This window comes from Ursus maritimus, unplaced genomic scaffold (assembly GCF_017311325.1).
Source record: "Ursus maritimus isolate PB19 unplaced genomic scaffold, ASM1731132v1 scaffold_27, whole genome shotgun sequence".
NCBI classification, from domain to species: domain Eukaryota; kingdom Metazoa; phylum Chordata; class Mammalia; order Carnivora; family Ursidae; genus Ursus; species Ursus maritimus.
Genome location: NW_024425230.1, coordinates 29,368,942 through 29,392,733, shown reverse-complemented (window position 1 = coordinate 29,392,733; position 23,792 = coordinate 29,368,942). Strand labels below are relative to the sequence as shown.

The 23,792-nt window shown below is 53.4% G+C and overlaps 1 protein-coding gene across 2 annotated transcripts; it reads right to left on the bottom strand.

The window, feature by feature from the left end:
• Nucleotides 1-79: 79 nt before the first annotated feature.
• SCAMP2 (secretory carrier membrane protein 2) lies at nucleotides 80-23,536 on the bottom strand. 2 transcript variants are annotated; one of them, XM_008708472.2, is made up of 9 exons: nucleotides 23,358-23,535; nucleotides 9,744-9,812; nucleotides 9,201-9,299; nucleotides 7,345-7,462; nucleotides 6,660-6,788; nucleotides 6,249-6,408; nucleotides 5,097-5,198; nucleotides 1,846-1,966; nucleotides 80-1,651 (listed from the first exon to the last, which is right to left on the bottom strand). In XM_008708472.2, exons 1-9 carry the CDS (start codon nucleotides 23,412-23,414, stop codon nucleotides 1,517-1,519), a joined length of 990 nt encoding a protein of 329 aa, XP_008706694.1. In that variant the 5' UTR covers nucleotides 23,415-23,535; the 3' UTR covers nucleotides 80-1,516. The 2 variants fall into 2 exon arrangements, with proteins under 2 accessions (XP_008706694.1, XP_008706695.1); XM_008708473.2 differs by lacking the exon at nucleotides 5,097-5,198 and having other exon boundaries at nucleotides 23,358-23,536.
• Between the last annotated feature and the right edge of the window lie 256 nt (nucleotides 23,537-23,792).

The window sequence follows — 23,792 nt, the reverse complement described above, 5'->3', positions numbered from 1 at the left end:
GCCACTGGAGCCTCGAGCTCAGTGCAGGCTCTGTGGGCCACTCCCACCCTCCCAAGGCCACCAGACATTAGGACTAGGGTTGTCTGAAAATGTCTTGTTTTTATTTAAAGCACAAAAATTGAGACATAACATATACATTTGTACATGAAGAAAAAAATACCAGAAAGTTTACAAAACCTTGGTTACTGCCATGATCATTCAGTGGCCCTGGGGCTGAGTGGGCTGCCGGTCTGCACGCTGTCCCGGGGTGGGCCCCAGGCCCCAGAGGCAGGCAGTTGGTCAGCTTTTTGAGAAGTCCCCTCAGTCCACACACCCACCCTGTGTACAGCCTTTAGAGGACAGGGTGCAGGTTTTATCTGTTGATTCCCAGGTGCCCATCACACGGACACACTTGACGAATCCCCAGGACCAGTGACAGGTGACCTAGGTTTTACTGAGGGGATGGGGGAGCCCTCAGAAAAGTGGCTCATCAGTCCTGCATGAGGGACGCAGTTCTGGACTGATTCTTGTCCCCCCGCCCCCAAGAGTCATACACATGAGATACTGCTGAACGGAGAAGGCAGAGTGGGGTAGAATCTGAGGCCACGGCAAAGGGCCGCTGTCCTTCAGGAGGAGAGGAAATTGAAACAGGGCCAAACCACACCAGGACAGTCAGACTCCACCCTCCTAGACAACTGTCAAAGGCTGGGCAGGACTACTTGGGGTCAGTGTCCTCCATCCCTTCCTCCTCCCCAAATCCCAGACAACCCTCCTGCACATTCATTAGGTCTAGAGAGGGGAGAGGGCTCAGAGACGGCCCAAAGGGCACAAGTACCCCCACACCAGGAAAGTGCAGGGGGCATTAAAGGGCTATAAATCTGTGAGAAACATTAAGGCAGGGAAGAGCCTGGGAGCGACCATGCCAGAGGCTCTGGAAGCCCAGAGACCACCTCAGAGTGATCTGGGGAACAGAGCTTTCCATCCACGTGGACTGCAGCTCATCTAAAGGGGAGCCCTTGGGAGACTACCCCAGCCTGGGCAGGAAGGAAAGGCAGGACTGTGGAAACCACAGGCTGGGTCTGTGGAGCCAGATTCAGGCCAGGCCTGCTGGGGGAGGAGTGGAATCCCAGGATCCTGGCAGAAATAAAACTCCAGCTGGTGTGGGCCCAGGTCAGCTGGTGATCCCAAGTGTGTGCATGTATGCGACGCACACGTGTGTACGTACGTGTGTAGGGGGAAGTGAACTACAGTCCCACTGCTTCGAACCTACCGAAGCACCACCAGAGAAGGAAAGACAGCTTTTTTCTTTTTTCTCTTGTGTTAAAAAAAAAAAAAAAAAAAGGTCCCTGTCCCTCCCTCCCCTCCCCTCGGGCAGAATGGAGAGCAGGCGGCTAAGGAAGGAGGGAGGGAGGAAGGACCGTGCAAGACCCTCCCCAGGTCTGTGCTGGGCATGACCACTGTTTAAGGCACCACGGCAAGTGCAGCCAGAAGGCAGGCGAGAGAAAAGGCTGGGGCAGAGGAAGGAGAGGCAGGAGGACTAGTTCCCCTGGAAGGCTCCTCGGGCGGCAGAGGAGGCGGCGCTGCGGAAGGTCCTGTTGCTGAAGATCCCCTGGGAAAACTCCTCCTGGGCCTGCTGGAAGCTGGCCCCCGTCCGGCGGTACAGGGAGTGCACCTGCGGAAAGAGGCTGGGCTGAGAAGTGCACCCTGGGGGCCCGCCTGACCTCCCACCCGAAACCTGGGGACAGTCACTGGACCTCTGCGACCTGGGGGGCCCAACTGTCTCCAGTGATGGGCAGCCCCAAGGCGAAGGCAGGAAAGAGGCGCCTGCTTGCTCAGGCTGCGGTTGGCCCAGCGGCCACCACTCACCCGCTTCAGAAGGAAGAGCGAGAGCACAGCGCACAGGGTGAAGAAGCCAGCCACCACCATCATGATGATCGACACAGGCAAGTGGTCTTGCTTCAGCGTAGACAGGGCTGCAATCCAACCACTGCAAAGGGGGGAGGAGGAAGCCAGAGGGAACACAGTGAGAGTGGGCCCCAGAGGTGCCCGTGAGGGTCTCTTCCCTAAGTGGCTGCTGTAGGCTGACCAGCCACCACCCAAGCAGCTCCCTACAGCACGAAGCCGTGGGCCGGAGGCCAGGCCTCTGTGAGGCTGACAGGCCCCACACTGCCCTCGGACAGGAGTCGTCCAAGCCACTCTAGGGGACGTGGAAAGCCTAGCTGCTCACTCCCAAAGCCCACCCTCTGGGAAAGAGGACCACTGGCCAACCCACTGCATTCAGCCTATCACCTCAGCTCCTCCCGCTGGGACCCAGGGCAGCCCCTCTGCCTCCAGTCGGTAGGAAGGTGACCTTCCTGAGCCCCAGTGGTTCTTATCTATAACGGGGATATGCCCACATCTCCTGATTTAAAAACTCACTACAAAGCCACAGTTCTCAAAACAGTGCAGTACTGGCACAAGGACATACAGATCGGGGCGCCTGGGTGGCGCAGCGGTTAAGCGTCTGCCTTTGGCTCAGGACGTGATCCCGGCGTTCTGGGATCGAGCCCCACATCAGGCTCCTCCGCTGGGAGCCTGCTTCTTCCTCTCCTACTCCCCCTGCCTGTGTTCCCTCTCTCGCTGGCTGTCTCTCTCTGTCAAATAAAATCTTTAAAAAAAGAAAAGAAAAGAAAAGAAAAGGACATACAGATCAATGGAAAAGAACTGAGTCCAGAAACAGACCGATACATCGATCATCAACTGATTTTGGACAAGGGTGCCAAGACCCCAGTCTGTCCAACAAACGGTGCCGGGCAGCCACATGCAAAACAATGAAGCTGGACCCGGACTTCAACCACGCACGGAAATGGAACTCAAGGTGGATCAGAGACCTAGTATGAGCTAAAACTAAAATACCTAGAAGAAAACCGTTTACTCTCCATGGCTTTGGGTTGGGCACTGGTTTTAGATATGACACTGAAAACATAAGCAACAAAAGAAAAAAACCGGACTTCATCAAAATTAAAAACTTTTGTGCATCAAAGGACACTAATACAAGAATGAAAAAATAATACACATAAGGGGGAAATGTGTTAATCTGATAAATTAGTATCCAGAATACATTAAGAACTCGACAACAAAAAGGCAACCCAATTACTAGAGAAAGACCTGCACAGACATTTCTTCAACCAAGATACACAAATGGCCAAAAAGCACGTAAGAGATAGCACATAGTGCTAACACCACTAGTTATTCAGAAAATGCCAATCAAAACCACAGCGAGAGGGGCGCCCGGGTGGCTCAGTCAGTGAAGCACCCAACTCTTGATCTCAGCTCAGGTCTTGGTCTCGGGGTCATGGGTTCGGGCCCCATGTTGGGCTCCACGCTGGGTGTGGAGCCGACTTAAAAGACCACCACAGTGAGATGATATACCTCTAAGTTGGGAACAAAACAAAATAAGACAAAACAAGCATTGGTGAGGCTGTGGAAAAACAAGAACCCTTGTACACTGCCAAAGGAAATGGTGCGGCCACTGCAGGAAACTGTTGGCCACTCCTCCACAGACTGACCACGTGACCCAGCAATTTCACTCCAGATACATAACCGAAACAACAAAACCAGGTATTCGAAGACTTGTACAGAAATGTTCATGGCAGCACTGTTCACAACAGCAAAAAGGAGGAAACCACCCCAGGGTCTGTCCACTGATGAGCAGACAAGCGGATGGACGAGTGCTCCATAAAAAGGATGTACACATCCATGTACAGCATGAGCCTTAAAACATTCATGCTGAGTGAGGCCAGCGCAAAAAACCACATGCTGTATGGTTCCACTTAAATGTCTGGAGTAGGCAGATCGAGAGAGAGAGAGAGAGAGAGAGAGAGAGCGCGCATGTGCGTGCACGCGCACAGGCAGCTTCATGGCTGCCAGGGGCTCCGGGAAGGAGGGAGCAGGATGCCTGCTAATGAGTAGAGAGTCTCCTCTCAGGGTGACACAGATGGCCTAGAACTAGACAATGGACAGGGCTGCATAACACTATGGATCTACTTAACGCCACTGAATTTCTTACTTTAAGATGGTTTAAGTCGTCAATAAAATAAATTTTATGTTCTGTGTATTTTATACTTGATAACAAGAAAGGGGGGATTCTATCCACCCAGCCGTGAGGGTTGGGAGGTGAGGTGGGGAGGCGCTGGGAAGCTGGAGGCTGCTGAGCTTGGGAGGGGGGAGGGGGGAGGGGGCAGGGCAGGGGGCAGGGCGGGGGGGGGGGGGGGGGCCTGGACCAGAACTCAAGCCTTCTGACTCCCGAGCTGGGGAGCAAAGAGGCCTTATGCCATAGCCTGTCTTCCAGGATGCCACTGAGGGTAGTGAGTGATGACACTTTCAAAGAGAAAGGGGCCATCCCAGAAACAGCAGAGCGAGATGGATGAGGGGTGGCGGGAGGGCAGTGGGCACGCTCGGAGCGCAAGATGAGTCAGCCCCCTCCCTCCGCCCTGCATTTGCCAGCTCCACTGGAGGGAAGGGACCAAAGTAGCACAGCCCTTCCAGGCTCAGGCTCTCAGCCAAGTGGCAGCCTGACCTTTCTATAATGTTCCCTGTGCACTGGGGCAGAAAGGAAAACATCAGCCAGCAGCTTTTCTTTTTGAGGCTAATTTTGAGCTGAGGGCTCTGGCACCCAGGAAACTCAAGCCAGCTCTACGCTCAAAGCAAGGAGCCAATCCAGGAGAGGCTAGGGCTCCAGCTCCTGACATTACATGGCCTCTGGACAAAGTCACAGCACAGAGTCCACAAAAGGCCAGGGCCTCTGTCCGCAAGTGCCCAAACCCGAGGGCTCGCCTGGGGCCTGTAGAAGTAGCACCAGCCTCTTGGAGGGCACGGCAGAAGCAAAGAAAGAGGACGCAATCCTCCACAGGACGTAGCCCTGGTCGCCTAAGGGTTCAGGGCAGGTCCACCCACAACACCCCAGAAAGTGGTGAACAGGCGAGGCAGGGAGTGGCGACCAGTGAAGAACTGGAGGGGCATGAGGATGCCACCAGCCCCTGGGTCCTCTGGGAGGGCTCTCTGGGAGCGGGGAGACAGGGCGAGAGAGGCCAGGCCGCCTCCCAAGCATCAGCCCCTCATGCTGCCCCAGGTCTCACCTGTCCCCCAGGCCAGGGATGCCAACCAACTGGATGATATAGACCCCTATTTGACAAAAAAACAGGAAGAAGAACACGAAGAAGCTGAAAGAGTTGTCGGACCTGCGGAGAGAGGGGGAAATGCACGTCACAAGTGGGCTGGGGGTTCACTGCTCAGTATTCCTCGCTTGGCATGGCATTAGGAGCCCCGAGGCAGGATGGGAGTGCAGACAGCTCCAGGGGAGCAGCCACACTGTCCAGAGGACACAGACATCCACAACCATAATCAAAAAGGGTTTGCCACTCGTTGCCCTCCAGTTTAAGGGGTCAGTGCTTGCCACTCTACTCAAAGAGCTAATAAAGTTGCTCCCCAGAGGACGACATAAAGAGCCTAACGGTCCATTTCCTGGGGTACGTATCTGCACTTCTTAAGAGACAAGGAAATCTAGGCCAAAGGTATAAATATCTAATAATAAGACTGTTGGCCTGGGTGGAAGAAAAGGTATTTGGGGAGCACAGAACTCTAGACCAAACCTCCATCTCCATGTCCTCGAAGGCTGGTGTACTGCCTGAGGAGTGCATGGGAGGGTTTGGCCCCTACTGCCCCTCTCTCCCTGCGGCCTGCTAGGTTCCCAGGCTTGAAAGCAGCAACTCGGAGGCACCATGCCACAAGCCCTGAGGGTCTGTGAGGTGGAGCCGCTCATGTCCACACTGCCTATTCTAGGTCAACTGGTCTGCACTCAGCAGGCTCAAGAGAGTTCCTGGGGAGGCAGGGGAGAGGCGTAAACAAGCTTGGAGCGATAAGCCATGGAGAGCTTATCAAAGGGGACTCCCTAAAGCCTCAGAAGGGAGCTGAAGAAGCCCCGCCCTCTTCCCAGTGACGGAAATCCTAACGCATCAGACAGCATGGCAGCAGGTGGGAGCGCACGGACCCTTCTCTAGGTCTCCCACGCCTAGTCCAAGGACAGTGCCCAGAGCAGACCCCGGGCATGACATCGCAGGAAAATGGCTCCTGACCCCCGTCTGCTCCAACTGTGGGTAGGAATGGGAAAGTGGATCACACCACCATCCTACTCTGCTCTGAGGCTGGGATGGGGTCCCTGGGCATAAGGCCCTTGGCCTGCTACCTGGGATGCCAGCCATACTCTACCCCCTTGCCCCAGCCGCACTCACCTGAAAGCCTTATAGATGGGTCGGTACCAGCAAAGGAAGGCACAGGGGGTGAAGATGATAAACCACAGGATCGAAAGGCCGAAGTCCACTCCCTTGGAGCTGTCGACTAAGAACCACGCCAGGCAGGCAAGCAGGTTCAGAAACAGAGTCACCGAATGCACTGGGGAGGGTGAGGAGAGAGAGAGATGGGCTGGTGCCAAGGGGATGGAAGGGCTCCCAGGCCTGGCAAACCACCCCCTGGAGAGGACATGAGGTCCATACAGCGAGGGCAGCGGCAGAAACACCACACATCACGAAGAGCCAATCGTGCGGGCAGAAGGCCCCCCAACCCGAGGAGCAGCTGGAGCGGACAGGGCTCTGGAGTGCACCGCATTTTCCCCCCGGAGCTCCGAGGGCGGGGCCAGGACTCACACATCCAGAGATAGTACAGCATCTTGCATATCCGCTGGTAGTCGGCAGGGATCTCCACCGAGAAGTCCTGATAGAAGCAGGGCTTGACAGGGCACCAGAAGGGCAAGGGCGGCCAGTTGTTCTCTCTCACTGTGTACAAAGAGGCAATGAGGTCAGGCTTGGCCTCTGCAGCAGCATGGTGGGGTGCACACCCCAGCAGTTTACGAGCCAAACCAGGGCTCCCAGAAGGGGGCCGGCAAGTGGGGGTCAGGGCTGCTATGGGTAGGCAGTGGGATGGGCAGAGTGGGATGGGGCATGAATACCCACAAGCCCACTCCAGGATAATGCATCCCAAATGCACTGGGAAACAGAGCAAAATGGCCTAAGTGATGATTTTTACGAACAACCAGCCCGTAAGCACAAGGGGTTATCATCATGAAGGTTAGGGGGAATCGCACGCAGGACCAGCGCCCCTTACTCTAGCAAGAACTTTCAGAGCAGGAAGGAGCGTGGAAACAATCTACAGCCGCGAGGACCACCCTGCGGGTCTCCCGGCCTCCACCTCACTGCTCTTCCTGGCGCTGGCAGCGGCGCCGCTGAGATGTTCTAGAGCCCAACAGAGCTGCGGGGCCGCCCCGGACCAAGCAGGCTCAGCGGAGGCTCCTGCGCCAGGCACGCTGGCCCAGAGACCAGTCGCCTCCCCTACCGTGTAAGTTGGCCACTGTGTTCTGCAGCTCCCGCTCCTTGCGCTCTAGCTCGGCTGCTTTCCTGTCCAGCTCTTCCTGCTGCCGAAGCAGGCTCGCCTGTGCTGCGGAGGCCACGGCCTGGGGGGCACAGAGGGTGGGGGCAGCCGGACATGGGAGAAGGAGGGACAGCGTCAGCCTGAGTAGGAAACCAGAAGGGCCTTGCCCCATGCAGGGAGAGCCAATCCCAGCCCCACAGTGTCTTGGGTACCAGAGACCACCACAGAGACGCCAAGGCGACCTGTCTCCTGTGACACCTCTGTCCTCTTAGGTGTTAACCAGCCTTAAGCAGGGCTCTTGTCTCCCCTTCCTCCCTGAGCTTGAGATGAGAGAACTATCCCCCATTCTGGAATCCAGGCAAAGCTCAATTACAGTGACCTTTGGGGCAACAGCAAAGGGAAAATGGCCTCACGAGAGACTAACCTTAACCAGAAACCCGGAGAGCCACACCTCACTTGAAGAGCCTGGAGGGTGTGCGTGTGAAGGGGACACAGTGCAGGCCTGCTAGCAGTGAGTGCGGGGAGGCACACGAGGGCAGACCAAGGTGCACCTAGGGCCTCAGGGATCTCAGCACCACCCCACCCCACCCCCAGGTGCAACCCCTGACGTCACCTGAACTGTGACCAGCTACATCCCAGGCCAGCCCCCTAGGCTTGGCCCTGCTCCGCCCAGCTGTGCATGCCGAGTCCAAGCTTTATCCCCTGTCCAGGCAGAGCAAGGCCTCCAAGGGAGGCATCTAGGGAGCTCTACGTGAGGCATTCCAGCCCAGGGCCCTGGGACCCGCTCCTGCCGGGAGCCACTAGTGCCCAGCTCCTCCTGAAATCTACAGTCCTTAGGGAATGGCTATCAAACCAGTCACCTTGCAGGATGACAAACCGGGAGTATGTGTACATACGTACGTGTGCATGCGTGTGTACGCATACACACGCTCACTCTCTCCCTCTCTCCAAAGAGAGTTTTCGAAGAGCTAAGGCTGCCTTCGGGAGGTAAACTTCACGCCCTGGGGGCAAAAGCAGGACCAGAATTGACCACGCTGGACCATGGTGAGGGTCTTAGCCCTCTCTCCCAAGTCCGGTCAGACAGTGGGAGCAGCTTGGGGCCCACAAGAGTCCAAAGCCCAGCTCGGGCCTTGCCCTCACTCCCGCTCATCTACACTTTGCCTACCTTCGGAAGCCTTCGCATGTAGCTGTCTCTGAGAATACTATCTCCTCCTAGTAGCATCTGCCTCTCTGAGAGCTCGCTCACTGCCAGGAATCTGCTGGCCTGTCTAAGCAGGAGCTGCAACATACGACTCCACTGTGGGTCACGCTCACCAGCGCGGGGTGGCGGGGAGCGCGCGGCAGGGTGGTGAGGGGATGGAGTAGGGGATCAGGCACGAGGCAGACAAGATTTACAGTATTTGGTGAAGGGACAAAGAAAATAAGAAGAAAGGCAGGAATAAAAAAGGTAAAAAAAGAAAAATGAGAGAGAGAGAGATTCTGGGCCCCAAGTAAGAGAGGACAAACCAAAGGGTCCACAAGGATCTAGAACGGCACGAGAGGGGCAAATGCTCTCACCGAACACACCAAGGACTCCTGTCTGGTAAGCAGAGCTTATTTTCGGTGGTAGTAGTGGGCTGGGGGTGAGGATCTAGGCTGGCTGAGCAGACCCTCCATGTGCAAGTGACCAGCTCCAAAGAGATTATCAAGAGGGCCCTTGAAAGGGAGCCAAGAATGAAGGCCCTCTGTCTACCCCCTCCCCCAATCTCAGGGCTCAGGTACTGGTCTGGGTGCTTCCCTTGCTGGAAAGGACAGGCTGAAGGGATCTTGGTCAACAGTACCTGGGGGGTTGGCTGGGTTGGTTCCACCGAGGGCTGGAGAACCGCTGGCTGCGAGGGCCCAGGGAGCTGTGTGACAGGAACTGTTGTCGCTGCATTTGTCTGTGTGGAACACACCAAAGGAGGCAGGTGAGTGGCTCCACCGGTCAGCCACACAGGGACAAACCCACAGCAGGGTAAGTGGCATGCCCCTGCCTGTGAGGGACATTCCCTCTGGGGCAGGCCTGGGCCTACCTCTGTGGCTTCCTGGCCATCAAGCCTCAGGCGCTGGGCAATGTGATGCTTCACCCAGCACCCCTGGCTCTGCTGGAGTCACAGCTCCCCAGCACGGTCCTACTCTCTTCAGGGAGGGGCCCAGATCACAGATCCGGAGGGGAGAACTGGGGACTTCTTCACCCTTCCCCCACCCCAAGCTCATGTTAGGACTGTTCCTTTGAGGGCTGAAGCTTCTCAGAGTTGCCTCTGCCTCTGCCAAGGCTCCTTGCCCCAGAAACCTAGCACCAGCCAGAGGACCCAGGGACCCAGAAAGAGGGCATGCTCACCAACCTCTGAGAAGGGGTTGAATTCAGCCAGGCCACCTTGTGGAGCATTGGTCAGCTGGGTCACAGAGGGATCCTGCAAAGGGAAAAAAACAAAAACAAAAACAAACAAAAACAGCCATGAGACGCCCTGGGAAGAAGAGAGAACCTTGACGAAGGGGAGGGACATCGCCATCTCTCTCGCTCTTTTTTTTTTTTATGATATGTTAGTCACCATACAGTACATCCTTAGTTTTTGATGTAGTGTTCCATGATTCATTATTTGCGTATAACACGCAGTGCACCATGCAATGTGTGCCCTCCTTACTACCCATCACCAGCCTATCCCAGTCCCCCACCCCCCTCCCCTCTGAAGCCCTCAGTTTGTTTCCCAGAGTCCATAGTTTCTCATGGTTCATTCCCCTTCTGTTTAACCCCCCCCTTCATTCTTCCCTTCCTTCTCCTACCGATCTCCCTGCTATTCCTTATGTTCCACAAATGAGTGAAACCATATGATAATTGTCTTTCTCTGCTTGACTTATTTCGCTTAGCATGATCTCCTCCAGTCTCATCCATGTTGTTGCAAATGTTGGGTAATCATTCTTTCTGATGGCTGAGTAATATTCCATTGTATATATGGACCACATCTTCTTAATCCAACCATCTGATGAAGGGCATCTCGGCTCCTTCCACAGTATGGCCATTGTGGACAATGCTGTTATGAACATTGGGGTGCACATGGCCCTTCTCTTCACTACGTCTGTATCTTTGTGGTAAATACCCAGTAGTGCAATTGCTGGGTCACAGGGTAGCTCTATTTTTAACTTTTTGAGGGACCTCCATACTGTTTTCCAAAGTGGCTGTACCAACTTGCATTCTCACCAACAATGTAAGAGGGTTCCCCTATCTCCACATCCTCTCCAACATTTGTTGTTTCCTGCCTTGTCCATTTTTGCCATTCTAACTGGCGTAAGGTGGTATCTCAGTGTGGTTTTGATTTGAATTTCCCTGATGGCTAATGATGTTGAACATTTTTTCATGTGTCTGTTAGTCATTTGTATGTCTGTATCGGAAAAGTGTCTGTTCGTATCTTCTGCCCATTTTTTTGATTATTTGTTTCTTGGGTATTGAGTTTGAGAAGTTCTTTATAGATCTTGGATACCAGCCTTTTATCTGTAGTGTCATTTGCAAATATCTTCTCCCATTCCATGGGCTGCCTCTTTGTTTTGTTGACTGTTTCCTTTGCTGGGCAGAAGCTTTGTATCTTGACGAAATCCCAAAAGTTCATTTTTTCTTTTGTTTCCCTTGCCTTTGGAGACATGTCATGAAAGAACTTGCTGTGGCCAATGTCGAAGAGGTTACAGCCTATGTTCTTCTCTATGATTTTGATGGATTCCTGTCTTACATCAAGGTCTTTCATCCATTTGGAGTTTATCTTTGTGTATGGTGTGAGAGAGTGGTCGTTTCATTCTTCTGTATACAGCTGTCCAATTTTCCCAGCACCATTTATGGAAGAGACTGTCTTTTTTCCACTGGATGTTTTTTTCCTGCTTTGTCAAAGATTAGTTGACCATAGAGTCGAGAGTCCATTCTGGAGTCTGTATTCTGTTCCATTGGTCTATGTGTCTGTTTTTGTACCACGACCATGCTGTCTTGGTGATCACAGCTTTGTAGTATAGCTTGAAATCAGGCAATGTGATGCCCCCAGCTTTGCTTTTCTTTTTCAACATTTCCTTGACGATTCGGGGTCTTTTCTGGTTCCACACAGATTTTAGGATTGTTTGTTCTAGCACTTTGAAAAATGTCATTGGTATTTTGATCAGGATGGCATTGATAATAATTAATAATAATTAATAATTGGTAATTAGTAATTAATAAATAATTACTAATTAATAAACATTAACTATGTTTATTCTTCCGATCCATGAGCATGGAATGTTTTTCCACCTTTTTGTGTCCTCTTCAATGTCTTTCATCAGTGTTCTGTAGTTTCTAGAATATAGATCCTTTACCTCTCTGATTAAGTTTATTCCAAGATATCTTACGGTTTTTGGTGCTATTGTAAATGGAATCGATTCCCTAATTTCTCTTTCTTCAGTATCACTGTTCGTGTATAGAAATGACATCACCAACTCTTGGCCCCTCCTAGGGCCAGCGGGCACCCTCAGGGATACCTGGCTGAAGGGAGACAGATAAGGCCGTTCCTGGTGCCCTGAAAAGCCTCTCAGGAAGGCTCCTGTGCCCAGCCCCTGCCACACCAGAGCTGTGGTCTCTTCTCCCTTTCTGGAAAAGGAGGAGTTCAGCCCCGATGACTTCCCAGAAGAGACCCAGAGCAAGCTTCCCACTCTGGTACCTTGGAATAGATACCACCCATGTCCTTGTTAGTGCCCTTTTCCAGATTCAAAACAGTTCACAGTATTTACATCTAGGGACTAGGGGGGGCAAGGGGAGAAACTTATTTTTTACTTCATAACCTTTCTGTACTGTTGCATTTATTATTTTACAGAAAGCACTTATTCCTCTTCTTTTTTAAAGGACAGTTTCAGGTTCTGGAACAAAAACACGCTGCTGGCTGCCAGTGCTGGTTTTATTAAACCAGGCACACTTGCTAGGAACAGAGGCATGAAGGGCTCAGACGAAAAGCCAGGAGAATGTTTTTGGGTTTTTTTTCCTGGATTCTTTTCAAAAAATGCAAAAATGTCCTCAGACCACAGTTTTTTCCTGAGTTTTCCTTCCTGAGTCTTCCCTTCCCCATCTGACCTCTGCCAAGGCCAGCCCTCTGGCCTAGGGCCCGCACAGCACTCCCTGTAATCTCCTGCATCCCAGCAGCCTCCCTGCTGGCCTGGGGCCAGTGGCCAGCAGCCTCATCCTGCCCCCTCCCCGCACTCTATCATCCCTTTCCCCTCCCCTTCCCTGTACATAATAGGTACGGGGCTCAGGTCCAGCTCGACAGCGATGCCTGGGCTCTGCGAGAAACAGCTGTGAAGGATGGACACGAGGCTGCTGCACTCTGCCAAGGCCCCGGTTACAAGGCCTCCCCTGGCCCCCTAACCCTCCCAACAACCCCCCCCTCCAGTCCCTCACAACGGTCCACATGCTCCCGTCCTGCTGGCCCAGCTTCACCTCCACTGGACGGATTCTCAAACTCAATATTCACATTAGACACACCCTCAGAGGGCAACCCCCTCACATCTCAGATGTGGAAACACCCTCACCACGGTGCTGTACTTGTCTTAGGTCTCAAAATGGTTGGCTCCCTATTCTGTACGTTCACAGAACCAGGGGACAGCGGTGACTGTTCTCTCTGATGTTTTTCACAATACCAATTCTTGTCTTCCCACCTGGGCTTCCGGTTCCGGACCGATGAGACTGGATGGCTGGCTGGCCCCAGGGTCTAGCCCAGAGCTGGGCACACAGCTCCAACTGACTTCTTCTCTCTGGACATACCTCATCTCTGCACCCCCACCCAATTTCTTCTGCAAGGAGGTCACATGGCTATGTCCCTGCCTGGTGGCCCCCGCAACTTGGACAAAGTGACAGGTGAAGTTCAGAAGGCCACCTGAGCTGGAGGAACTGGCCTTGAGGTTATTCGTTGGCTGAATGCCTAGCAGATTTCTCCCAGAATCACTGGGCTGGCTTCCTACAAGAAAGATTTGGAGCTCAGGCTCTGTTCCCCTTTCTGGCTTCACAAAACACCAAGCCACAGCAGACTGGGTGAGCTGAAGTCACTGAAATCAGATCCACCATCCAAGGAACTGGTTACCTGAGTCTGTGTCACAGGACGGAGGACAGAGGGGTGGCTCTGGTAGCAGTTTCGGGTGCTGGCCCACATGTCTGCCTGAGGTGCACACATTTTAATAGGCAACCTTCAGACCATGAAGAGAGGTCACTTCCTTGACCAGAAGGCAAAGCCCAAGAGGATTCCAGGGGTGGGTGAGCTGACTCCTTGGCCTAGAGTGATCTCTCCTCCTTTTCACTAAAATCTTCAACACTTGGTCCTGGCCCCCTCAGCAGTCTCACCACAAACACTGTCTCCCCAACAGCCTGTGACCTCTGCAGCCAGATGCTGCTGTGACTAGTTCACACTTCTGGCTGCTAGTGCTTGCCGAAGGCCCGACGCGGAGAAGCACATGGGATGTTTGAGAGCCCACGCCCTGTGCCCTCCTCCACTTTCTCTGGGAGGCACCGCCCAAAAGCTGGGGGGGGGGGCGCCTGCATCACTGCAGCAGCCCCAGGGCCTCAGAAGAGGGGCCTGGAACACTCTGGGAGACCTGGGCTCTTTCTGAAAGATAAGAAGCTCAGGCCTGGCAGGAGAGGAAGGGAGCTAACACTGACAGTGTCTACTATGTGCCAGGCTTACACAATGACGCTATGGTGAAGTTCTAGTCACCCCAAAACTGGCCACTGTGTCAAGCCGTCAGAAATGAAGGTTCTACCAGCCTTCCTCAACCTGGCTCTTCGAAAGAATTCTGGCCCAACGCCCTAAGGCATCCCCTGTCTTCAACGACCTGACTTCTCTCCCGGGCACCTACAACAGTCCTGGTTCTAAACCATCCCTGAGAATGGAGAGAACCGTCACTTCAGCCAGCTTCTGTGCTGTGGCTCAGCTGAGGAGCCCTGGCTGAGAAAAGCTACAACTCCCCGCCCCCCATGTCAACGCCATGACCACCCTGTAGCTGGAGAAAGCCCCAAATCAGAAAGGGGAAGTAGTCTGTCCAAGATCTCAGGGGTAGTGGCTGAGCCGGATCCTGAATTTGTCTATCTCCAGGGACACACCGCTAAGCCTGAGAGGGGAAGGCCTGCTCAGCAGCGTAGCCCCAAAGCCTGGTGCAGTCGACAGACGGAAGGCGCTCCATGTGCGGCTGAATGAAGGCACCCCACTCCTGAGGAACACCGACAGGGCACATGAGTGAGCAGGACAACTGTTTCTCTTCAGTTCTTTATTCCTGGACTTCAGGGAGTCCTTGGCGAACCCCCATGGTAGGAGACACGCAGAGTTTTGCAGTAAGGACCACACCGAGCGGTCTGAATGAAGACCCTCAGCTTCTAGCCCGAACCACAAATAAGTCACAGCAGCAACCTCCTTTCCCACTCGCCAAACATCAGCGGACTCATAAGCGGGTCAAGTAGCTATTTCAAGGGATGGCAAGAACTAAGTTTCACCTATAGAGAGGTAACCTAAACCGCCTTGGTACACAAAGGACTCAGACTGGCTAATGCCCTTCGCTGAATTTGTAACAAAGAAAACACGCCTGCACGCAGTTCTTTTCATTCAGGGAAGAGTCACGGTGTGAGGGCCACACCACGACGAAGAGGGTGCAACTCTTGCCCTCCTGGAGTCAAGGATCGAGGATTCTAGCAGAGACTTGTGTGTGCAGCACAGGAGCCCAGGGCAGAGTGAGCAAGGGAAGGGGGGGGAGACAGCGGAGAGGAGGGGCCCACCACCGCTGGGGAAGGGGAACCCTTCGTGTAGCGGCAGCGAGAGAGGGAAAAGAGGCAGGCAGGCAGGCTGGAGCTCCGCAGGGAAGGGCCCGGGAAAAACACGCTTGTTTCCGGTTTGGCAGTCACTTTCCATGTCACAGGTCCCGGCCGTGCTTGAGCTGTGACTTTTCCTTGCTTTTCCATCCCACACTCCACCCACGCTCCCCATGTGGGATTTCAGGTTCCAAATAAACACATTAAATAAATACCTCATGAACAACAACAGAAAACACTCGGCCATTCTCTCTGGGAGGCAGTGTTACCAATACTTTGGAACCTCTGTGAAGTCCTATTTACTTTGGAGACAAGGCTGTGCGTCATGGGACAAAAAAGGGCAATCATCCCCAGCCCGGCTGGCTGGGTCCCAAGTGAAAAGAGCCACAGTTAACCTCGGTACTGTCCTACCTGAGACTCCATCCTGAGGAAATACGATAAAAATGTGTAAAGATCTGTAGCTGCAAAGATATTTATTGCACCAATATTTACAATAGGAGAAAAAATACACGGGCGCCTGGGTGGCTCAGTCAGTTGAGCATTTGACTTCAGTTTCTGCTCAGGTCATGATCTCGGGGCTGGATTCCGACGGAGCCCTGAGCCCGGCTCCGCACTCAGCAGGGAGTCTGCTTGAGATTCTTTCTCTCCCCTTCCCTCTGCCTCTTCCCCCACTCACTCTCATTCTCTTTCTCTTAAAAATAAATAAAATCTTTAAACAAAAATCGGGAAATGACTTAAACATCCAATGACAGTGAGCATAAGAATGTTTTGGTACACGTTCCCTCAATGGTCTGCACAGCCATGAAAAATCACAACTATGAACACAGGGCAGCAACACAGAAAAGGCTTTGTTATATGAACCCCAAGTAACAATTCTGTCAAAAGCACTCATATGAAAAGAGACTGGCAGGAAAACACATCAAAAGAACAATGGTTGCAAAAGGCAAGAAATCTAAACGATCTATTTTGTCTTCCAAATTTTCCATGTGATTATGTTATTTTTACCTTAAAAAAGCACATGCGCCCACGCCTTTTTTAAAAGAGCCTGAGGACCCACCAAATGAGCAAGGTGCACGCGGGGCCTCTCTCCCTGCCACGGCAGTGATGTACAGAGCAGCCCAGAAAAGTGAGGCTGAACCACCCCGCCGGGCACCTGAGGCCTCCAGGCCTTGGCACCTGCACCCCGGGCAGCGGTTGGTCCGTGGTCAAACTGAGCCACCTGCCACCCCTTCCACCTTTGTTTCCTCCTTACACAAACCGTCCCACACCATGCACAGGGCTCAGACACCGAAAAAAGGCCTTGGTTCCTGCGCTTGCGAAGAGAACAAGCAGGAGGGCGGAGGTGCGGCAAGATGTGCACTGAAGAGGGCGACGCACCTGCTTCATGGAGGAGGGAGGGACTAAGCGGCCGGAAGTCAGGGAAGGCTTTACTCAGGCGGCACCCAAGTCGGATCTTGAGCGATGACAGACGTTTAGCAAGCACGAAGGAGGGCGGCAAGAGCAGTGTTGGCAAAGGCGCAGCAGCTCGAAAGGATGTGGGACCACCCAATCAGGTGGCCGCCAGGATTCACCCAAGGCAGGACCAAGGACACGGAAATTGACTGAAAACCCTGCAAGGGAGCAGTGGGCAGGACAGCAAAGGAGAGACGGTCTGCCATGAAGCAGGGGCGGGGGGCGGGGGGCTATAGTTAAGGGAGAAGTGAGGAGGTATGGGAACGTATGGCATTTTCCCTTTTTGGCACCTGTGCCCAGTTGTAAGGAGCCCACTGGTCAGCAGGGGCTTATGGATCTTCTGAGGTGGGTCACTTAATAAGCCTGTTTGCTTTCAGCTAGGGGGCCACTGTGGGCCCTTCTACCTGACTCAGGTTTCCAGTGCTCAAACCCGTCGCTTAAAAGCAGCTTCTAGGGGCACCTGAGTAGCTCAGTTAAGGGTCTGACTCTTGGCTTTGGCTCAGGGTGGTGAGATCAAGACCAGGGTTGGGCTCTGCGCTCAGTGGGGGATCTGTCTGAGATTCTCCCACTCCCTCTCCCCCTACCCCCGCTCTAAAATAATCTTTAAAAAATAAAAAAAAATAAAAATAAAAGCAGCCTCTACACCGGAGAAGTTTCCAGGGGCTGTGGAGTGAACAGTATAGACAGAGGAGCCAGGAGTGCCAAGGAACCAGCCTGAAGCAGGGGTCCGGGCAGGCTGCAGGAGTTTGGACTCCACCCGTGGGCAGCGCAGGGCAACTGGAGACTGGCGTCTGCCGCAGTGCAGAGAGTGCAGTGAGCAGCGAGCAAGGCCTGGACAGGACCGCAGTCCACAGGGGTGACAGGACCAAGGCATGACAGCTGGGAGCAGAGAAGAGGGGACAGACTCCAGACGCCCTGCTCAGGGAGATGCCACAGGCTCGGCCACTCTCTGGGCAAGAAAGGAGGAAGGGAAGTTGAGGGACTGGGTGGCTAGCTTGGGTGACTGGTGAACAGAGCCACTGCTGAGCAAGATCAGTGATCACGGGGGAAGAGGAACAGGTTTTTCAGGAGTGGCTGTGTGGGAGCAGGAGAGGCCCGGAGAAGATCCCGAGTTGGTCTGGAGACAGCTACGGACTAGGTCTGCTTGAAAAGGTTGGCAACGTCCAGGTGAAACATGAGACTACTGGTTTGAAGCTCAGGAGAAGGTAAGGGCTAGAATTCTAGGTCTTTGTCTGTTTTTTGGTTTTTTTTTAAAGTAGGCTCCACACCCAACGTGGAGTCACACACTCTACCAACTGAGCGAGCCAGGTGCCCCCAGAGCTCCAGATCTGCGACCGCGGGGATGTGGGTGCTACTCTGAGCCACAGTGAAAGAGGACTTCGCGGCCCCTGTTCTGACCTCAAGCATTCTAGCTGTGTTCTTCTTTCCAGCTGGTCCCTGGGCGCAGGCTGAAGACCCTGAGGGCCAAGCGTCCTCTGATGGGAACCGAAACTACCCCCTCAAGCAACAAGGACTGTCCTGAGCCAGCAAGACTCCACCTGTGATTGCCTTGAAGACAATGAGGGATTTAACGTTCACTGCAGACCTGCACAGACCCAACCTTTGCCCCACACTTTCCCGACGTAAACCTGAAAGCCCTGTCCCGCACTTGGGCGACCCTCTTTGGGATGCTAGCCCGCTGTCTTCCCGCTGTCTTCCTGGTATCGGGCTCCCTGCGATTAAGTCCTCTCTTGTTTCACCACCACTCATCTCTCCGCCTCTGGATTTTGTTAGTGGCAAGTGGCCTGTTTGGGTCCCCGGAGCCAGGTGCTCCTGCACCCCACATGCTGGCTACAGTGTAAACGGAAGAACTTAGAGAGGTAAACAGTGAGAACAAAGTCAAGGACAGAACTCCAGGTTTCACAGCCTGAAAACAGGCAGAAGGTGGTGACAGTCCCAGCGTTAAAGAGGCCAGGGCAGAGAGAACCACCAGAGGGACTGGCCAAGCTAGCGAGTGTGCCCCAAGCAGCAGGCATGCCCCAGGCCCACAGTGGGAGAGGCGGCAGGCTCTCAGGGGGAAGAAGTGCCTGGGGCTGCAGGGCAACAGCAGGCAGAAGCGACTTTTGGTTCTTGGTGCTCCGTCACCAGAAGTAGGAAATACCCTCTCTCCCCATCTGCCAGGCTCTCTGCTCTCGGCCTAAGCCTGTCTACCACAGGACTCTGCCCTTCCTCCTCAGATCCCTCACAGCTCCTTCTGGCAAGTTTTGACTACCGTCCTCATACCTACAGTGTTATCGTGCGCAGCTAGCATTTCTTGGCTCTCCTGCCAGGTCAGAAGTTCTGGCAGGCCACGGGCTCATTTACCTGCACCTCCGGCACAGGCCCTTGGAGCAGCAGCAGCTCAGTGCTGCGCATACAGGTGTCGGCATCTCAGCGGGGCGCTGCCGGACAGGTCACACCTTGCTAATGTGCACAGCACTCTTCTCTGAAAGAGCGGCAAGTACCCCTTGTTGGTCCTGGTTAAATATTACCACCGCTCTGAACACAGAATTATCCTACTCCAAGCAGCTGCAAAGAAAACCGAAGTGTAGGATTCAAGTTCAGCAGTGTCTCCAGCCAGGTGCTTTCTAGCACCCAGCCTGGCTCCGGGTGCCAGCCAGAGGCAGGGAGAGGACTCCCCTCCACCCCAGTCTGCCAGCTGTCTGGACTCCCACTGTCTGAACTTTACCATTTTCAACTTTCTTGAGACAATGCTCCTATTGCACAAGAAAGTTCTAACAGGTCCATCTGGTGGTTTTAAGAATTCCCGAAGTTACAGTCAGCTGGAGCCCATCCTCTCTGGGAAGTGGCAAAGCCTCGCTGTCTGTGCAGGGAGCTTTGTTCACACCCAAATCACGTTTCTGCCACCACTTTCTCCTCCCACGGGAGAGAAACGTTTTAAATCCTTGGGAAGCAGCCACACCACTGAGATTATCTTTTAATTGCGAGGAGGCAACGTGTGAAAGTGATATTGTGTGATCTGGCAACTCAGGACGCTGAAAGGTTTTCTCTGTTCAAGCACCACCAGCTACTTCACTCCCCCTCCTGAGATCGATGCCGTCTGCCTGGGGCAACATGGCAGAGATGCCCAGTAGGAAAGCAGCCCTGGCGCTGGCCTGGGTGACCTGCTTGTTGGCGGACTGCTGGAACCTTCAACAGGCGTGCCAATGCCCACCTGCAGCCCTCTCCCTCTTCGACACCCCGACAAGCCTTCCTGAGACGCTCTTGGGAGCAGCCACGCTGGGATCAGTCCAAAGCAGGACCCGCATACCCAGAGATTGCAGAGCAGATGCACCATAATTAACAGAGGGATGAGGGAGTGCCAGGGGAGGTTGTGAAATCGGTAATCCTTGGCTTGCAGTTTCCTGCTTCCTCCTGGAAGTTTGGTAAAACTTCTGCTGCGCTCTTGTGACAACTGTGTGCTCTCCGCTCTTACAAGGCAGGAAGTTTGCTAAGAATCCCAATCACAACTCTATGCAAAGAAGAGGTCATAAAAGCCCATGCCCACTGTGCAGGGGGGAAGATGGAGGCGGGGAGCAGGAAGTGGATAAAAAAACACGGGGAAAGAAGTCAATTTAAAGGCACACCGGAAGTTGCACGGCCTATTACAAGAGCTGGCAGAAAAAGGATTCCATGGTTGGATAAGTCTGAGAAATGCCGGGTCAGACAAAGTTGAGCACATGTCTTTACTGCAGGACTGCTCAGAGCCTTTCACAAACTAACAAGCCTTGTCAATCTGCAAGAAAAATGGAATTCAGAGTGACTCCCAAACTTATGTGACTACATAACCTTAAGCACCTTCTAGCACTGGTATTACTCAGAACATATGCAGCTAAAAAGCACAGCAGATGTGTCTTAAAAAGCTCAATATAGGGGCGCCTGGGTGGCACAGCGGTTAAGCATCTGCCTTTGGCTCAGGGCGTGATCCCGGCATTGTGGGATCGAGCCCCACATCAGGCTCCTCCGCTATGAGCCTGCTTCTTCCTCTCCCACTCCCCCTGCTTGTGTTCCTTCTCTCACTGGCTGTCTCTATCTCTGTCGAATAAATAAATAAAATCTTTAAAAAAAAAAAAAAAAAGCTCAATATAATCTGTATTATTCCAGCCCCACACACTGGGGAAAAACTTGCGTAGCTAACACTAATTAGTGAGTACTAACTAAAACTCACTTAGCTAGTACTAATCACCCCTACCAGTAGTCTCATTCCAAGAACAGGGGCAGTGATGACGAAGATACATTCTTTCCTTAGCTGGCCTAAAAAACCCCAGCGCAGTTTAAGACCAATATGTGAACTTCAAAAGCCCCAGATGTGGGCTCCTTCCTGCTGCGAATTAGCTGGTGACTCTGGCACGTCCCGTCCTTACTGGGTTCCTGGTTTCCTCCTCTCGGGACTGAGGGTTTACAATAGATTTCGGAGGATGCCCCCTGGATCTAATAGGCCTCCATGGACTCTGAACACTGAGTATACTTTCATGACCTACCACGGACTGACGGAAAACATGACTCTGCTCTGAAAGCTGGTTAGGTGTGACAGTTTCTGAGCCTACTGCCTCTCCCCTTGCTCTCTCCTGAGCTCTGTGCTAACACCCTGGGTAAATGAAGCTGGGCTCACACCCAGTCAACCCAGGGCTGCACCCTCCCAATGACCCAGCCCTGGCAGTCAGGGAAGCAAACACTTCCATCACAAGGACAGGGAGGGCAGCTCTCCAGGAGAGCTTGAGGGCCTCACGTCCAAAGCTCCTTCTCCCCACGGGACTGTGTGCCAAGAGGAAAAACCCAGGCCAGCATAAGGAGGAGCGGAGCCACAGCCAGCCAGCTTTCGTCTTCCCACACAGGATTCCCCACCAGATGTTGCTCTTTATAGGGCCACAGCTGCTTCCTGTCCTGCCATATCCTGGGGCTGCCTGATGGACAGACTGTCTCACTTGAATGCAGAAGTTACTTCTACCACAGTTTGCACAATCATTCCTGGGGCTGAAGATGCGGTTTCAGCCTAAGACTTTCAAGCTGCTATTAATACAGGGCAGCATTCAGGCCAATTATCTTGCCCACTGCTAGCGCTGGGGACAAGTTCTTTGCATCTTTGGACAGCTGACTGCCTCTCAGATAGCAGCAGACATTTTATTTCTGATTCTGACAGGAAAAAAAAAAAAAGCAAATCATTACACAGAAGGCATTCCAAGAGACTACTAGATCCTTACTAAAACTCAAAGTCCAGTGTTATAAAGCAGTTTTGGAATTAAACCAAACTCTTACCAGATGACACCAGCAGAAAAAAAAATGCAAATGTTTTTTTCTTACTCAATTGAGATGACTGCATTACATAAGAGACAAGGTTCCATCAAGAAGCATTAAGCTGCAAGAGGAATGTTCAGGATGTTACAAAGACCAAACTACTAAAATTTGCCCTGAGGGCTCCCTTTGACTAAGTACCTTGAGACCAAGAAAGAGGCATAAAATGTTCACTCTGACAGTATACAATTATTCCCTGCTAGTCTCCTTTGTCTTTGCTCTGACCCTTGAAGGAATTCAAGGTGAGAAAACTCATGCTGTGAGCTGCAGGAAGGACCCCTCTAAGTACTTCCCCCACACCTGCAGGAAACTTTGCAGCTGCCAATGGCCAGAATAAAATACAAGCAGATGAGTTAATGTGCCTGGTGACATCCTGACAGAGCAGAAACCTCGGGGCTCATAAATCACCAGTCAGCACAATCAAGCTTCCCTAGAACTGGTTTTGAGCAGACATGAAACGAGACACAGGAGATGTGGAGCTAACAGAAGCCCCAGCACTTCGCTGTGTTAAAAGAATATCCCTGTACCCTCAGCTCAAAAGCAGAAAGGTTTCGGCTTTAAGTAGGAAGACTTCTTCCGCTATCCTTTGCTCAAAAGATCAGGCCAGCTCAAAGGTCAACACATCTCTACTACCCTAACAACACACACAGGTCCATCAGACCACACTTCTTGTGCTTCAAGACCCTCAGAGCCCCCTCACTTCTCCCTCCCTAACCTGGGCTCTCCCTCCTATCTAGCTAAAATCCCAGTCCAAACTAGACCCGTGGCCAAGGTGTGGAATTCTTATCAAGTCCGTATTTCAGCGTGTGTTGGCTACCTCCCCACCCTCTCCCAATCTTCCTTAGCAAATCTAGCAAATCTCAGTGGGCCTTCTATACCTTGTAGGCTAGTTTGGCTGTTCGGGGGGTCGGGGGAGAGCTGAACTTGGGATCTCCTTCCCACTAGAAGCTTCCACCTCTTCATTTTGTTGTCACCCTCTTTCCTAATGTCACTCAAGGCAGGTGTCTCGCCAAGACTGCGGGATGGGGTAGCCACACTTCCCCCTCAGTTGAAGTCGCTTCTCTCCTCGACGCTGGGGTGGGTCTCCCTGACCGCGTCTGCTTCAGTCCCCTTCCTTAGCAGGGTCCAGCCAGAGGGGCGACATCCGGAGAGCTAAAGGGTCCCACCACCTCTCCCCGAGCTAGGGGGTCCCACCACCTCTCCCGAAGCTACAGCGCCCCGCCCCCTCCGCAGTTCCACCTGCTGCTAGTCCCGCCCCCCCAGACACTACGATAGGCCAGCCCCCAGAGCCCATTCTCCCATTGGGCAAACAGCCCGTCTCTCCTACGCCACGTCTCCCGGCTCCAGCGAAAGACGCCCGAGCCGCGGCCTTTGGCACTAGAGAGAACTGAGTTGGGGGCTCTACCTGGAAGGGGTTTACGTCCACTGGGTCTGCGAAGGGGTTGGTGTCGAAGGACGACATGGCGGTCGGAGGCTGACGAGCGAGCTCCGCCAGCGCTTCTGCCTCCGGGCACCCAGACCCAGCGGCGCTCTCCGCGCAGACCCTCCACTTCCGGGAGCGAGGCAGCCGTTCTGGCGCAGGCGCAGCGCCTTCCCAGGGGGCGTGGTCCTGACGTCACAGAGGCCCGCCCCGCCCTCCTGCCCAGCCCACTACAGAGCGGCCGGTGGGCATTCCGCTTCCATCCGCTCCTTTCCTATACTTGCGCTTCGGGCTTAGGGGCGGCACCCAGGCACAAGGGAGCCGGAGGCGGAGACGTTCCCAGCAGCCTCTCGGTCTGATAGCTTCTAACTCTGTGTTGGAAAATTACCAAGTAAACTCGGCTAAGTGGAGTTGGAAAAT